The 18,202-nt window shown below is 42.0% G+C and overlaps 1 protein-coding gene across 1 annotated transcript in view; it reads left to right on the forward strand.

Moving 5' to 3' along the window:
• The first annotated feature begins 1,590 nt into the window (after window positions 1–1,590).
• TECRL (trans-2,3-enoyl-CoA reductase-like) overlaps window positions 1,591–18,202 on the forward strand; it is a 34,694-nt gene continuing 18,082 nt past the window's right edge. Inside the window, exons 1-3 of the mRNA XM_010286752.1 lie at window positions 1,591–1,654; window positions 7,118–7,162; window positions 8,455–8,558. Of these exons, the coding sequence (XP_010285054.1) occupies window positions 1,591–1,654; window positions 7,118–7,162; window positions 8,455–8,558 (213 nt within the window). The remainder of the gene's footprint in view (window positions 1,655–7,117; window positions 7,163–8,454; window positions 8,559–18,202) is intronic.

Here is an 18,202-nt window from a genome sequence, read left to right on the forward strand (position 1 = left end):
TCAATTCAGCCAGCCCACTGCTCGCTCCCCCTCTTCCAGCAGTATCGCTGTAGCTAGATGCATTCACGTATTACAAAAACCAGAAGAAAGAAATGGATGCTTATGATCAAATAGTTCCTTTTTCAAATTCCACATGTCATTAAGAAAGTGGTTATTTGTGTCCCTATAGCAACTAGAGATCAAGGTGCCTTTGTAGAACACATGGCCAGAGATGTCCTTGGAAAACTTACAAATTAAGCAAATCAGAGAAAACACTCAGAGAAGAAAGCTGACAAAGAAAAGGGATTTATCCCTGGGTATGGAGCCATTAAAAACAACATCCATTTCGGTACCCTGCTGAGATTTTACTGAGCAGGACACACTGGATCTGCTCTTTCCACTGACTTCCCATAGAAACATGAATCTCATTCAAGACCTTGGTCCCACTTTTTAAATATTCTGATCCACCATATCAAAGATCCTTCTACAAGAAAAGCACAGCTTTAGCTGAACGATCCCGGATACAGCAAGTGCCTCCCCAAGGCCAGCCCTATTAGTGAGAGGTGGAAGCAACGTCCAGTTGGTAGCCTGGTTCCTGTGAGCCCAGCTGGGCTCAGGAGCCCAGTACGGTGCCAGGCCAGTACAGCTGGGCTGTACCTGGAGGGGGCCTAGCTAGAGCTAGTCTCTCTGCACTAACCCTGAAAAAAAAAAACAAACCAATGAGGTGATTGTGCTGCTATTTAGCAGGTCAAAGCAGCAAAACATCTTTTGGTCTGTGGCCAAAGAGGCCCTTTTGAGTGGGGCCATGTGAAGAATGGGGAGGACCTTGCTTGCCCCAGGCTTGCTGCTGAGAGCTGCAATTCAAGTGGGCTGGTCATTCAGATTGCAGCACTCAGCAGCTGTCATTTATTACAGTGAAGGCAAGCATAGTAAGTAATAGCTTCAGATATTTTCTCTCCTGGTCTTGTGGCACAGCTTAGTTTTACTATGGTTTCTTAGGTGTGCTTTGCTTACTGCCATCATGCTCAAGAATCACTCAAGTGCAATGTTAGCACAATAGATCCCACAGCCTTTTCTTCCAAATAAAAGCAGAAAGCAACAGCTTCAAGTCATTTCAGCATCCTGCTTTCCTGCTGTCAGTTCAAGTGAAGCAAGGGTATGCAAACTTCAGCAAAGGCTGTGACTATCAGCATGGTGATATCTCTATCTACTCCTGTTTTCTCAGAAGCGTTCCTGAGGATGCTCAAACACACCTGTTGCAACCAAGAAAAACAACACTTATGACACTGTTTAAGGTCACAGACATGGAGCAACTGTATTTGTTCAACATTTACTTATCCAGGAAAGACCTTGGCAAATTTTCAGATAATCTCTGTATCAGTATGTCTGTCTGTCTCTATATATTATGCACAAAACCAGCATCCCCACACATACAAATATGTGAATCGTTCCTAGCAATCTCTTCTTATTGCTACATAGATATCAAAACTTCCATCTGGTTAAGGTGGTGGAATGTATTTCAGCTGTGCTCAGCTCGCATGAGCAAGTGCTGTTACATTTCTCAGCTAATGTGTAATATTTTGTGATCATATAAGGGATATTGGTGCCGCAATGGTCCCCAGAATTTCCTGTATTTCTGCAAATTTAAACAACATGCTGCTGCTGATTGATTATGGTAATTTTGTTGTTCATATCATCCTATTCATATCACAGCAGGTATTGCTTGTAATTATTAAGGCCATTTGTTATTAGCAATGCATGGGTGGTGACATGCGATGAGAAGCAAACAATTTAACTGATAATAAAATTAGCTGATCATGGAAAGTCAATCTGCTAATTATCTCCAAACTGTGTCCATCAGCTGTTTTGCATTCCTTAGACTCCTTGCTCCCCAGCAGAATAGCTTTTGCAGGCTGCGTTCTAAGGAAAACACTGAATTTCCCAGCAAGAGAGGCCTTCATCCTGTTACACCTTTGCCCTCATATAGGTTCATGTACCTTCATAAATACTTTGCGACAAATAGGCATTTGATTGTGTAATTTACTACAAAACAAGCAGCACACTAAAGAATACGTATGGAAGGTTCTTTATGAAACTTAATAAAAATTAGACTGACCTCTTCAAATTCATAACTATTGGAAAGTACCTAGTACTTAGATTTCTCAGTTGTTAAATTTTCAAAACCTCTTGTGGTTTTGAACCTAAGTGGTGGAGCACACATTAAGGTCATGTAGCTAGAGAGTACCTTTGGACACTTTTAAAACTCTGTATGGGCTTTTAACACTGTCCTCAGTTCCTGTGATTGTCAGCTGATTCATTTAGTGAAATCCTAGTCTAGATGCAGTGAAAAACCAAACTGTGTGAGCAGCGGGACCAAAAGAACTTGGTTTTCTGTGCATCTTTGCATAGCGGTATTGGCAGCTGGGCATGGCACTGAGGCTGTCATGTTAGCAAGCAGTTGGATGGTTGTTTAATAACACTATATTGACTTCTTATATCCAGTATTAATAGGTGGTAATAATATTTATAGTTGGGTATGGTCAAATTAAAGGTGGCTGTCAGTTTTTATATATCCTGTCAGTTTGCTTATGTTTTAATTTTTGTTTTAAATACTGGCAGGTACAACAAATAACCCATCCAAAATTAAATATTTTCTCTTGTGTCCATTTTTTAAAGCAGATTATTAAAAGCAAACACTGAGTCACTTTCCAAGAAAATACCATCCTGTATTGAAAAATTATGATGCTTTAAAGGTAATAGCATTAAAATATTGTAACTGTGTTTAAACAAATGTATGGCTTTTTTCCACAAATTTGGAACAGATTCCTGACAGAGGAGGTGGAATAAGGTAAAAGGCATAAGACACGTCATGAATTCCTTACAATTCCAGACTGAAGGAAGCCTGCACACATAGAAGGAATATTGTCTGAATCATAACAGAATGAGTCATAGACTTGTAGAACAGTTTGGGTTGGAAGGGACATTCAAAGATCATCTGGTCCAGCACCCCTGCCATGGGCATGGACATCTTTCACTAGATCAGGTTGCTCAGTGAAGAAGAATGATGTTGATAACACTTAAGATCAAGGAGTTAATGAATAACCTTTCAGCAGAGGAATGGGCAAAGCTTTCAGGTGCTTATGTGCATGCAGTTGGGGGGTGACCATATTAAAGACTGACACAAACATCCTTCAAGAGAAGGATAAGTCAAGAGGGTAGAAGTAATCAAATAGGAGATGGAAAACCAGGACAACATTTCAATAGCTGTTCAAATATGCTGCAAAGAAAGGAAACAAAGCTGTTCTACACAAACACTTAGAAATCTAAGAAATATGATGGAAGAACCTTGATACCGGCAGAGGATATCTGATATGTCCTCTGATTATTTTGATCTTTACTGGCAGCAGACTTTAGCAAGGTTGTTCCCAAGTCTTAGCTGCCCAGGGTCCTGCAAAAAACAGCATTGCTTTCTGGTGAGATGTGTGATCCTACTTTATTCCTTGGGAGGTCTCAGAGATCTGGCTGGTCTGTTCTCCCAGCCTGATGAGACTCATTTCAGAGAGAGCAAACCCCACACATTCCTAGGCATCAGAGATTTGCCTGCTTACCACTTGGTAGCAGTACATCACAATACATCAGAGGATATAATAATGGCTAAATAGACCTGTGGTTTGAACCATGATGGCCATTCTTATTTTCCAGTCAGCCTATATCTGCTTTTTCAAGTCAAAACCATTCTGGGATATAAGTGGGATGAAATGTTATTTTTACAACTCCGTTCCAAGTGCAAAATGCATAGCCAAAACCATAACCCTACATAAGGGAGCTGGACAGCTCTGCTGATCACAAGGAATATACAGGGACCGTGATCTAGCGAGTACCATGTAGCTGAGCTCTGATGCACCATCACAGTGTCAGAGAGTAAATAATAATACATGTCTCATCTTAGATGCAACAGGAGTTACAAGATAAACTTCAGTCACCCATGCTCTTGATTGCCATTAATCTCTGCAGGAGGCACCAATGGGAAGTATTAATAAGAATAAACTGGGAAGTAAGCTCTACTAAAAAAAAAACCCAACCCTGGGAAAAAGAAACCCTTCAGCTTTAGATCGGAAGCAAGGGGAGCTTTGCCAGGTGCAGGAGTGCAGAGAGGCCTTCAAGTGCCGCGCAGAGCTGCAGCGGTGCCGCTGTCTTTAGTGAGTGCTTGTGCGCTCTGTCTGGGAGCACGCACCCTCCGCCTGCACTTCCGAACTGCTGGTGGTGGCAGGTGAAGCTTAGCTGCTCTAGGTATCCAAGAGAGCCATCAACTGCCTCTTCTGACAGGCAGTAGCAAGACTTAATCTGGGTGATAATTAGTCACTGTGTTTGGCCTCTTTCCACTATTAAAAGAAAGAAGAGCTCTTCTAGAGAAATGACATGAATGTGTATTTGCCAGAGCCAGGCTGGACTGGAATGGCTTCCCGCATTGCCAGGTAGAACTCCAGAGCTGCCCCTCAGTCACAGGAAGAAGGCAGGTAAATGGCGACAAGTGGGCCAGCGTCCCCTCGGCTGACTGCTACCAAGCGGTCAGCAGGCAAATTTCTGAGGCCTAGAAATGTGTAGGGTTTGCTCTCTCTGAAATTAGTCTCATCAGGCTGGGAGAACAGACCAGCCAGACCTCTGAGACCTCCCAAGGAATAAGTAGGGTCACACATCTCTCCAGCAGGCAATGATGTTTTTTTGCAGGATCCCAGGCAGCTAAGACTTAGGAACAGCCTTGCTAAAGTCTGCTGCCAGTAAAGACTGAAAGTGGGAGACTTTCATGTTCAGGCTAAAACGAACATATTTTGAAATAGAGGTATGTTTGGGCTTTGTCCCCCACTACATTTGCATAGTATTTCCACTTGACATGAGCTAGTGGCTCCCCACCAATTGTAAGTTGGGAAGGAACATCCCAACAGCTAATTCCAGGTTCCTCCAGCAAAGTATACACAGCACCCCAAGGGTGGTCTGGAAACCAAAGAGACACAATGGTGTGATAACAAGGTCACTGCAGACAAGCAGCAGCAAAGGTACACTTCCATCTGTCTAAATCTTTGAGTATGTTTGAACATAATGGTGTACTAAGGCTAAAGGACTGGAAATGTGGGATGATGTGTTTAAATGCACAACGTCTATTTGCCCTTGTGAAGATTATGAGCCATACCTAAAAGTGCACTGCCACAGGATCAGGTAAATCGGCTTTTATTGAAACATACTGTAATATCGGGCGGGGGGAGCAGGGGGGAAGATTCCAATTTAACACAAGTACATTGCATTTCAGCCTCCCTAATAACTATTGATATCTGCTGTCCAGGAGCAAATCATATCTTCCTTGACAAGTCAGACAGCTGCTCTTTCTCTATCTTCCTTTTGTTATATCTTTAATAGCCATGGCTTGTTGTGGTACCTTGAAAAAAATGTTTGTGACTTACTTGATGGATGTCTCGCCTCCTGCTATTAGCCCTGGTTCGTGGGTTCATCTAATGCCTGTTCTTGCCTACAAAACTCAGACCAAGTGCTTTTGAAATGAGAGTGTGCTTGGTGCCACTGCACAGTGGGTGCAGCACACACTGTGTACAGCTCCTCTTCCCCTCCATCTGGCAGCCGGTGGGGTGAACAAGCTCCCTTGATCATCCTGAAATACAGGTAGAAGCAACCTCTGGAAGTCTGGTCCAGGCTCTTGCTCAGAGCAGGGACAACTTCCAAGTCCTATAAGATTGCTCAGGGTCTTCCCCAGCTGAGGCCTGACTATCTCTAGGGAAGCAGATCCCACAGCTTCTCGGGATTGTTCCCATGTTTGATCACAGTCATTGTGGAGAATTTTATTCCATTTGTTTAAGGTATTGGAATACTGGTATCTTAAATACAGGAATAATAACAATTGTAAGATAGGTCTAAAGAAAAAAATGGCTATATTTGACCAAGTTCACCCAGACTTTGAATTGAAAAGACAAAGGAAGTATCTTTCAGGTTATCAACTGTCCTAAGGTATGTCAAAGGAAATAAAGACAAATGCGGTAAAAATGGTGGGGGGCAGTGATAGTGCAGCTGTTCCCTTGCTTTCCTCTGAGACTTTGCTGTTCCCAAATCTCAGTCAACACCATGGGCTGTGTAAGGTCTCCCCAGGTTGCTCTAGGTCAGCCCTAAAATTTGCCGGGTTAGCCCTAAAAACCTTCAATGGCAAACCGAAGTGTGTGTGGGGGCTTAGGCCAAGTTACATGTCTTTGTGGTGCATAGGAGGAGTGCTTATATTGTCCGTTCAGCCAGCACAGCTGTAGGGGCACAGCCTTCTGCATACAGACACTACAAAGAGCTGGACAAGTTAACAATTTGAACAGCCATGATCCTTTCTGCAGTTTTTCTGTGGCACTTACCCACTTGCCATGACACTGAAAGAAACAAATGCAGTAAGACCTGTACCTGTTTGAACAAACTGGCAGGTCTCTGTCCAAAATCATCAAAGGGCACCTAATAACAACTGCCAATTGCTATTGTGCATTTAGGAGCAACCTTTAAACTAGAGCATTTAAAAATATACTTCTAGGGATCATCCTTAAGTTGATGGGTATCATGGAAGTCATACATAACCCACTATTAGCTACCCAGGTGCCTCTGCTTTTTGTGTCTCTAATTTGCCTGATTAATCCGTGATTAAGAGCTAGTGCTAGCTACACATCCTTGGTCAGGTTTTATATTTGTAAATGATAAAACCCACGCCCTTCGGACCAGGCTGTAGAACAAGCATCATTTTGTAAGGAGGGGCAAGACTGACACATTTAGTACAGAGTTTTGGCAAATACAGTAATAAACGGGGTCCTCTTTATACTTCCCAGTGGTGTGCACAAATGCCCATTTTTCATGTGCTGGTGGAACATTAAGCATTGAGATTGGCCCTTCCAACACTCAAGTGGGGAGAAGAGATTTTTGCTCTAATGTGTGTATTGTGTGCTCCTCCTAGATCTCTTTTATTCTCCTTGTACAGCTGAGACCGAAAGAGAGGATTTTTTTTTTTTAATCTCACATTTGTAGCTACCAGCTAAAAGGAATACTAACAGAAAGAGAACTCTCTATCCTCCACCATGAAATTAACAGCCATACTTTTTGATTTGAACAGGTCCCCAGTGGTACCCTTCCCGTGTTGGCCTGCAACTAGAACGCAGTAAGCATTTCTGTGGTTGAATACAGCCACCTAATGTATTCTAATCCTCTGGCAAGTTCTCTTCCTGAGAATATTGCTCTCTCTATACGTGTTATTGGGTGAACTGTTAGCACTTTTTCATTAGTTGATATCAAAGATTAACTTATTAGCCTTCTCATTAATAAAGGAATCTCATGTTTTTCATAACCACTGAGTAAAAATGTTTCAGAATATAGTATATGATCAAATAATGAAGACAAAGCAGTTTTAAAACCATTCACTCACTTCCCTCACTCACTGCATTATCTATTTTAATACTTGCTCACGGCTACTTGCTCACAGCCTCATCAGAAGATGCAACCAGCTGCAGGAGGCAGCCTCTCATTTTGTGCCAGTACACCAGTTCTTGGTGGACATGGCAATGGGAGATGAAGCTGCCATGGGCTGTGTGGCATCTGTTCTGTGGACACGTAGTATTGCAGAGCCCTAGAAAATGAGGGCTCAGCACCTGGTGGAATTTAGCACACTCACTGACTTAAACAGTCAACAAAAGTATATTGAAAGGGAGACAAAATACATAAAGTAGAAAAGAGAAAAGAAGTGCTGCAGCCATGGCAACACCCTATGCCAGTGGCTGTTGGGGTTTTCTAATATCCAGCTCACTGCCTCTCGGGGAAAAAAAAAAAGAGAACCAGATATTACCATTTTATGTCTCTACCTGTACATTCTAGGTCCATCAGGACTGGAAGCAGATGCCTCAGAATAATGTGAAAAGTAATGTAATGCTGAGATACACCTGGTCTGCCAAAGTCAGACAGCTTACAAAGAAATCTTGGGCTGCGGGCCTTTGCCCAAGAAGTTGTGTTCATTATGACGGTGCCATCTCTTGTAAAATAGCCTGAGAATGCAAACGCTTCAGCAAAAGATACCAGTGAGGGAGACACTGCATAACATTGACTTTCCCATTAGTCTTGCAAAACAGAACAAAAAGTGCTCTATGAAATTGTCTGTGTGATTGAATGGCATGTCTCTAACGGTCTAGATTAACAGAGATAGCATCGTAACAACTGCTATGCATTGCTGCCCAGTGTCATGTCAGCCTAATGTTTCTGTTAAAATGAAAGGAGAGTAAGTCTCAGAGAAATGGTCTAAATTTCTAACCTGGAGAATAAGTATGAAGTCACCAAAATAAATCAGGATACAAGTTGAGCCTACACCTTGACCATTAGTAGGGCCATCCTATGTGTTACGCTGAGCCTCTGAGAGGATGCCTATTCTTCATGCCACCTCCTCTTCCCTTATTGTCATTACAGATGGGCCTTATTTGAAGGATTCCATTAACATTCAAAGCCTTGCCGTTTCCTCCATCATTACACTGTATTTTACAGACCTAGGTCAGCAGGTCGGTTGGACCACAGTAAGTATGTCCTTGCAACAATCAACATGATAGATCTTAATGTACAATGTGTTTTAGCATCAAATTACTCCAACTTCCTCAGCCTGTCCTTCCCTATGTCAAATAGTGTAATTACTTTATCACCAGTCAAAACAGAATTAAGTGGCTAGTGAGACAAGTTATCAATGTGCTAACTCTGACATCCAATTAAAGATTAGAAGGTGGACATAACAATATTGCCTGAGGGAAAAAAAATCAATTTTTAAAAACAGTTTTAGCTTACCTAGGGTTTATGCTTGTGCAGGATCTGTAGCCAAATACATTCATTTGCTGTAAGGCTCCTCAGCTTTGAAAGCAGAAGGATCTTAAAAAGAAAACATGTATTTCTGGTAATCCTGTTACTAATACAGGAAAATTATTGGATGGGAATGTCTTACTCTTTGTTCAACTGAAGAACAGTTCTGAAGAGGGTGGTGAGGCCAAGTATTCCTGGGCAGATGATGCCCAGCCAGGCTCAGGAGTCACAAAACTTTCGAATCTCTTTCTAAAACAAAAGCATTCGCCATGAGCAACAATACCTGTACTATGCTGTGGGTAGACCCACAGTCTGTTTTTACTTCTGGTCTCAATTTGACTTCAGTTACTTTCCTGCAAGCAGCTGTTGGAAGGTCATGGTGGCAGGAGAGAGGCAACACATTCCACCCAAAGATGGTTGTGGGGAACTGTAAACTTAAGGACTCATCTGTGCACGGAGGAAGTGAAAGATTCAATTCTTTCATAGCACAAAGACAGAAGGCAGAAAAAGGGTTTGGAAGGACAGTGATGGAAAAAAGACCTTTCCAACATCCTGCAGCAAGCATATGTGACGGAGCTGAAAGTAGTCTCACTACTAGACTGACCTAGCTTTTGTTGTAGTGTGTGTGTACTGCATTAGCTGGAGTAACACAGAACCCACATCTGTATATTGGGTAACGAGATTCCCAATTTATGCAGTGAGAAACATGAGTAAGACAGAACTACAGTTCCTGAAAGCCATGAAAGCCATGATGAGACTACTGATAGCAATGGAAAACAAATGGCCAATTGCTTGCAGTTCTTCTAGTGAAGCAAGTGAATTTTTGCTAACTGGCATCATGGCCGTAGGCCAAATGATTAGATTCTTATCTCAGGCAGCCCACAGATCACACCCTGCTCATGTGGGGTGACCACAAGTCCCACTTGACAAACCACTATCCTTCCTTGGCTGTGCTTATGTAGATGGAGCTTGTGAGCGTCAGGTCTTTAAGCAGCTTGCAGATGATAGTAGTGGTTCCTCTCTCTAGTAGGTCACTATGGGTGAGGAAGCATTATTACAAGACACTTAGAATGGCCATGCTATTTTACAGCTCCTTATCTGTTAAACAGTACACTCAAGGTGGATGTTGCTGCCAGAACTGCCCTTGACTTTAGGAAGAGTCAGCTTCTGGTTCAGCACTGTAAAGTCACATATCCATCTTACCTGCTCAAGCTCACATGCATTTCTCTCTCTCCAGGGAAGTAGATAGCCCCTAGCAGCACAAAATCTGGGAGGTTTTAGCCCCTATGAACAATAACATAGAATCATAGAATAGTTGGGTTGGAAGAGACCTTTAAAGGTCATCTAGTCCAACCCCCCTGGAATGAGCAAGGACATCTTCAACTAGATCAGGTCACTCAGAGCCCCGTCCAACCTGACCTTGAATGGTTCCGGGGATGGGGCATCTACCACCTCTCTGGGCAACCTATTCCAGTGTTTCACCTCCCTCACTGTGAAAAATGTCTTCCTTATATCTAGTCTGAATCTACCCTCTTTCAGTTTAAAACCATCACCCCTTATGCTATTGCAACAGGCCCTACCAAAAGGTCTGCCCCCATCTTTCTTAGAAGCCCCCTTTAAGTACTGGAAGGCTGCAATAAGGTGTCCCCCCACCAGAGCCTTCTCTTCTCCAGGCTGAACAACCCCAACTCTCTCAGCCTGTCCTCACAGGAGAGGTGTTCCAGCCCTCTGATCATTTTTGTGACTCTCCTCTGGACCCGCTCCAACAGGTCCATGTCTTTCCTGTGCTGAGGGCTCCAGAGCTGGACGCAGGACTCCAGGTGGGGTCTCACCAGAGCGGAGCAGAGGGGCTGAGTCACATGACCTTCCAAGTTCTACCACAGGACCCAAAGCCCCAGGTGGTGACAAGCAGTTTACTTCAGTGGAGTTAGAGCAGCTCATGCTGTGTGACCTACCCGTTTCAGCAGAGGTCTGCGAGCTTACCAAGGCTGAGGGTTTACCCTGCTGATTCCCACACTGATTAATGGCCTACTGGGATCATACTGATTAATGCTAGTCGGGGTCCTGTTCCCCCTCCAACCTATCCCACCACCTCTCAACCATGGAATTTCCTTGCAAAGCAAAATTGTGAGTAGTGCAGTCTCCTGTTTGCTACAAATAAATAATCTGCAAGAACCTTATTTATTCTCTCCTTTCCTGTTGGTTTATGTAGCCTAAGACAGTAACATAACTAAAGCTTACTAAAGCTTAATATCCCATTATAAATAGTGCAGTTATGACTAGGCGTTGATACTGCAGGCAGCGGCATTTTTTATGATTTAATCTGTGTGTGCAGAAAGTTGACTCCATGAGTTTCTGAATATTCATCTTATCCCATTCTGTTCCATATTCTAATTTGTGTCCATTCTCAGTGGGAGAAATCTTCCTAGCCACATATTTTAAACAGTCAAGAGATTTTTGTATTATAGCTAGTCTATAGCAATAGAGAAAAAGTTCATAAAAGATTGTATTCTAACATTAGTAATTAAGAATGTATTTGTACACAGGTTGTATAGATTTACTGCCATTCTTACTGTGCTTACAGCTCCCATCCTCCCATCCCCCTTAACAGTCTATCAGATTTATGGACACAGTGAGGGATGCTTCTGATTTAAAGGCTTGACATTTAAATAAACAAGGCGCAGAATAAAAATATTCTTATCTCCTCAGCAAAATGATAGCTGAGGTACAAAGGGCCACATTCAGGTCTGGACTCCAAGAATAGACACAGAAGCACATGGGGATATGTTGCTGCTCCAGAGGTTGATGTGTTGGGCATGGATCCATCTAGGGGAAAATTAAGCACAGAGGTGGGTCTTCTGGGGCTTTGTCACCTCATTGGAGATCACTCTTGAGGTGCCCACTTGAGGATCAAGGACACTAAGACCCCCAATGCTGGTGATTCATACCAAGACAACGAACTCAGGTTTTTTAAAAGGGGAAAGTGGTACCCATCTCCACCTCCTGGGAGCAGTACCTTCTCCAGGCATGTTGTAAAATAAAAGATGAACCTTTGTCTGTTCCCAAACAAACAGTTTGGGTCCCTAAGTCTAGGAGCATATTTCTGAATCAAGAAACCTCACCTTCCCTTTTGGAGCATGCATGGTCTCTGATTTACAGTTCTTGTCATACTCTACCTTGGTGGCTCAAGAGTTTTTTGTCTCCTACTGCTTACTCAGTCCCTCTGCCAGAGGCTGACGCTTTGTAGGAAGGATGTTTCCTTCTCATCCTCAGCTTTCTTAAAACATGGTTGCACAGTGACTGAAATATTTTTGGTGTTTCGTGCTGTGAAAGGCCACACATCCCCTGGGCTCAGGTTACACCACAGCTCTGACATTGGTTGACCATATTTCAACAAGTTCTAGAGGCTGGGTTGCTCTGAGGGAGGAGAAACTGGGATGAGAGATTTGCAGTTGTCCTCCACTGGAGCAATTACTTGTCATTCTCTTTTGAGAGTGAGGCCCTTTCCTGGGATGATGTGGGTAGAAATCCAACTTCAGCTGGCTCTTTCAGAAGAATGGAGGCCCTCAAAGTTCATCTCCAGAAAGCAATCCAGGGAGAAAACAAAACCTGTTTCTTAGTTTCATGGATTTTGTTAGAACTCTCTACTCTGCCTTCTTTTTTATAAAATAAATGTTACATGAAACACATAATTCACTTCTGCACAAGATTTACCAATTCCTTCACCCTACCTGGAGGGGATAGTTGAGGTTTGCTGACTGATGCTGCAGAGCTGAGTTTACAGATCTTTTCTATATGCCTCCTGCAAAGATTGTACCCCCAGGGGTGTTTGAAATTCCCACCACTGGAATGATGAGTTTTATTTTTAATCTGTCCAATTTGGGGCCTAAGCATGTTTGACAGAGACCTCTTTCTATATATTGCAGTGCAGCATGTGACTTTTTTGAAACATGGCTGGCTTTTTACCTCTAGGAATGCACACTGCTGCTGTAGTCAAAAAGAAAAAGAAAACCATCCTTCCTTCAGTCTTCAGTCTTCTGTTAAAGCTTTCCTCATTTGAGCACTGATTGTGATTTCTGATTTATCAGCTTCTAGTTGCTACCCGGGCAGGCTACCAGAAGAATCAAAATAGAATTGAGAAAACAGCATAGAACCGTGAAAAATATATTTTACCTCCAAGTCTGTGAATTTCATAAGATTAACCCTGAAACACAGTACTTCAGTAAATATTTTTTGTAACTGTGATTTAAAATTAGGGATTGCTTAAATACTTTGACTCCTGAGAGCCTTAAAATACTGAGGTTGGCAGCAGAACTGCTCCATTTTCTTAGATTATAGTTCCTTTAGCTTGTGCTTTTTTTTGATTTGTACAGTCCCCCCCCTTGCATACCCTCCCTATATGACTGTGATTCCACACAGCTCTGTGATACAAACAAATAATCACAGAGAAAACTGTTGATTCTCTCTGATCTGAATTACCACTTCAATAGACTTCTGTTGGTGTAAAACAGAGCTGGCTGAAAAATGGAACTGTATTTAATAGGCTTAAGATTATGTTATATATAATTTTTCTGGAATAATTTCAGATTTTCCAATGGAAAAAAAACTGCCTTAATTTAGAAATGTGGAGATTAATACTTATTTAAACCCAAGAACATATCTGAAATCTGAAAACCCACATTTTCGCTAATTGGTTTGTTTCCTTCTGTCTGGCAAGCAAAATTATCACTGAGTTAGGCATTGTGGAAAATGAACAAGGAGCCAAGAGATCTATCTTTGAAGCTTTGTGGATGTCTATAGCAGGTGTACAGTGGGGAAACGCACGCTGTATTGAATAACGAAGTGTGCCTGTTCTCTCAGGGGGAAGGCAGTGTTTCGGTCAGCGTGGTTCTCTCCTCTTACTCATACAGTGCACGTGTACTGAAGTTTTTCTTTGCAGTTTGCTCTGACTGTGGCTGTCAGAGCTCACTCAGTTGGTCATGTTAATGTGAAACAATCCCACGAAGTCAGTGGGACGAGTGTGATATGAAGCAATTTCTGAGCATTGATGGGTTTGAAAAAGAGGCAGCCAAGCTGCTGCAGACTCATTTTCTCCACCTTCTCTATACTGAGGTCAGTTTTGGGCTTCCCCTGGGGAACAACTTAAGATGTTTTTCCTGATTTGGGAATGGAAGAAGAGAGTACAGTAAAGGTTTATAACCTCTTAATGGGGTGTAGAAGTACAGACAATTATAATAGAAGCAAAAAGACAGGATCTGAGGAATTTGAAGGAGTGGGAGGGCTGAGAGTCCCCAAAAACTAGTGGACCACTGTGAAGAAGATAAATGTAAGAAAACTCATATGATTGTTGCTTAGGAAGGAATTTGAGGTCAAGGTAAGAGAGAGTGCTGAGGATCTGTAGGATGTATCAGTGGATAATGTCACTGAATATATTTCTCAGTGGATACATATCAGAGCTTGCATATTTTGTGGCCAGTTCAAACACGGTTAGTTGTGGGACAGGACCCGACAAATTGAATAACACTTTCAGGGAATTGCGGGTACTTGGAAGATTTAGTAGTGCCAAATAAACAGAACGTGTGATTCTGTGTAAATCTGTGAGTGGCTTAAGAGCGACTACAACAAAGTGCCAAAGAGAGAGAAATCCCCAAACGTTTTTTCATTGGTAAATCTCTTCTATCAGTAGATAATTTGATCATAGAAGATGATCTCCAGGAAAAAAAAGAAGTCACTATTTCCTTTACAGCCCCTTTTCCAACTACAATTGTTTGTAATGCAAAGCACCTCCATTTTACAGCTAACAGTTGGTACTTGGCAGAGGTTTCTGCTTGAACACATAATATTACACACAGTAAGTGTTGCTCTACCTTGGTAGAGCTGGCCAAGTCTTGAGCTGATCCCAGTCAAATGCTATGAACTTTCAAAACATTGTAACCTTTCCCAAAGGCAAAGTACACACACAAAATTGGTCTTATTTTTCATTCAATTAAGTCTAATGGTCTTCAGCCTCCAGAGTTATCAGGAGAGAACAGCTTGCATTTGCCTGATTTCTTGCCATGGTTTTGTCTTTTGTGCCTTTCCTTGGGCCACATATACTTTTGGCTCTTTGTTACTGCCCAGTGGCAGTATGAAGTCAGACTGATAAGGGAAGAGGAGACCTCTGAAACTGCCCAGCTGGCTGGTTGGGATTCCTCAGATACTGCTTCTAATAAGGCAAACAGTGTTGCAATAATTTTGCCTGGTCTCAGCAACAAATGCCACAAGCTCATGATAAACCATGCCAGCGTGTCAATTTTTCAGGTGCCAAAGGGAGTTACGGAGCTACTAGGAAAATAATTCTGAGGTGTGAATGTTTTAGTTGCTGTTGAGCACAGTACAGGCTGCAGAACCTATGCATAAGTGTTTATAGTAATACCCTTGAGTTTTTACTGCTTCAAGCACAAAAAGAAGGTAAAGGGAATTCAGTAAGCATAAACAGAACAAGCTGTTTCTTTCAGTTATACACAACTTTATGATTGAACACTTCCTGCTACTGAAGGAACAAAGAGCTACTCGATGTACGGTGCTGATAAGTGTAGACCCTTTCCTATTTGTATTCAGATTAACTAAGGAGATTGACAATTTGTCAATCTTTGCAAATTTGAGAAGTTTTAGAAGTTTAGTCCCTCTAGAATGTATAAGCCTGGCAAAATTTATTTTGTATGGGGAATTTTTCCCAACCCCATAGTGGGGGTAAGGAGAGCACAAAGAGGAGAGTGAACCAGAGAGGAACCAGTGTTTGGGAGGACCAGGTGCCCCTTGTGAGTCTTTGCCCACCTTGTCCAGTGACCTTGACAAGTCGCTGAATTTCTCTGTATCTCTATTTCTAGACCTGTGGCAAGAAAATAACAGTTTTTTCCTCCTTGCAAAGTTCTTTGAGGCTTCCAGATGAAAAGCACTGTGCAAGAGCTAGTTGAGGTTATTAGTAATAGCCAAGTGTTTAAAAACACTAATTCATTTAGGTATCTACATAGCAGAAGATGGATATACATTTTTAAATGATACACATTATATGGCACATTTAAAAACGCTTTCAAAGCCCTGTAAAGATTTGGCAGCAAATCTGAATTTACATTGGTGTTTGGTTGCAAACAGAACTTGAGTGTTTTGCTGAACATGTATAGATACAAACATATATAACATGCATATACATGTGTGTAGAAGAAGACGAATATTCAAGCAACCCTTTAGAATCGTACCACTTGATGCAAAACTGCTGCTGCTGAGGATTTTTGCAAATATGAAAATAAAGAAATTGTAAAAAGGTGCAGAATTAGAGATGCTGCTAACATTATGCCGTTATCATCCCAAGGTAACTATATGGCCTTTAATGAGGTAGCAAAGCCTATGAAGTAGAAATTAGTCCAGAAATTAATAAAGTTTCTTAATGTTCATTACCTCAAGAGTACTTAGGGCTGGGATAGTAAAAGGAGTCTAAGGTAGTTAGATGCTAAGTTTAATGTGATTTGGGGACTTGGGGGGTTCAACTGCCTGTTTCTCTTGGGTGTCTCAGAAATCCCAACTGCTCTCTGTACACCCACATATAGTAATGGCCTGCCTGTCTGACATCAGTACATCCTTCTCTTTATGTAGTACATACTGTCTCAGTCTGACCCTGGCTCAGATCTGCAACTAGTGCCTTTGTCTCACATTTTTCAGAGGAACTAAGCTCTGCCCATTAGATAATTTATATACTGCAGCTGCTTTTCCATCGAAGTTACCCAGGACATGCTTGAGCTATTTTGTCTCTCTCACTGTGCTGAGAGCTTCAGGCAACGACCCAAAGTCATTGTCCTGGCTGCAGGTATTATCCTCATAATACATCCTCCGCTTCCCCTGCTTGAACCCAGACATCCCGTTGGCAGTGGAAGAGAAGACATCACGACCAGCACCGATGAACTGGGAGACTGCCCCTACATGGCATGGAAATCACTGTGGGAAGGGATCAGTATGGAAAAGGCTGTATGGCCTTTCCTCAGCTCTGCTCTGCAACTTGTCATAAATGAGATAATGCAAGACTATGCCAAAAGGCAACACGATACAAGATAGGATGTGTTGTGTGGTATTACAGAAAGGGCCTGTTGTAAACATTACAGAGAGGATTAGCTGATGCCCTCATGTGAAGATTGCTAATCTGTGGGCTGTTCATTTATAAAGGTTCTGTTGGACTTTTTTCAGACTCCCTCCACTCCACCCCTTCTGTTGTAGCTTCCTTTTGTCCTTTTCTGCCTTTTCTCAACCATACACATAGCACTATTAACCCACAAAAATCTTTCCTTTCCCTGTAGTAGTCCTGTTGTGGTGGTGTCAGGCACTATGCCAGCTGCCCTCACCAGCCAGAAAATTCACCTCACATTCCCTGAAACAACTTTAAAGAGCTCCTTTCACCTCTGCTGCATTCATATATCCCTAAATATACCCTCTGCCTCATAAGGTCTGGGATTATAATTCCTGACATGGTTGTTACTCAGTTCAGCAAAGTGTTACTGGCATGATCATCTGAACAGAGATAAAAGAGGCAGGTACAATCTGGCTCATGCAAGATGAGATGCCTTGCTGGTTTGCAAATTAGCTATCCTGTATTGTTTTCCCATTTGTCTCATCATCTCTTGAACAACAGGAGATGCCTACATTAGCTTTCTTTGGACGTATTTGAGATCTCCATTTTGTTGTTTGTATAGTAGATGTTTCCGGTTTAGGTATTACTGAATCAGGTCTCCAAGGATCTGATAATTTAGACAGTTAAAGAAGCTTGAGTTTAGCACTCTGTATGGAGCTCATGCCTGGGAGAGGTTCGATTCAAGGACAGCACTTTCTCTATGCCACTGAGAAGAAGAGGTATATGGGGTATGTAATGCCAGACAATGGAGAGAAGGAAGGTAAGGGAATTGGACGCTGTGCAAGATACGAAATAGAGTGTACAGATGTGGAAAAAAGGGGCAATCTCCTGTTTGTTTTTTTCTTCAGGGAGTTAATGATAAGCTCGACAGTTAAATTCTGTTGAGCTATGTACATTGTAATAGAAACGTAATGCTCCTTCAGGAAAAAGATATTTGTGTTTAATATGGACCTCCATATTTGGCTGCACTAAATACATCAAAAGAATCTAGGCAGGCCCACGAGATGGTAAAGACAAAGTAATTTTCTTCTAAATATTGGATGTTTTTTACTTTTCTGCAGAAGAAAAATGCTCTTTGTTTTAAGTGATCATTTTTTTTTGGTTTTTATAAAATGGTATTTCTTTTGTCCACAAACTACAAACTACAATGTTATTATTTTCAGGGTTTTGTTTAAAATATGAATATTATTTTTTCAGGTTATGTCAGCAGGA

The sequence above is a fragment of the Phaethon lepturus genome, unplaced genomic scaffold (genome assembly GCF_000687285.1).
Source record: "Phaethon lepturus isolate BGI_N335 unplaced genomic scaffold, ASM68728v1 scaffold8465, whole genome shotgun sequence".
Lineage (NCBI taxonomy): Eukaryota > Metazoa > Chordata > Aves > Phaethontiformes > Phaethontidae > Phaethon > Phaethon lepturus.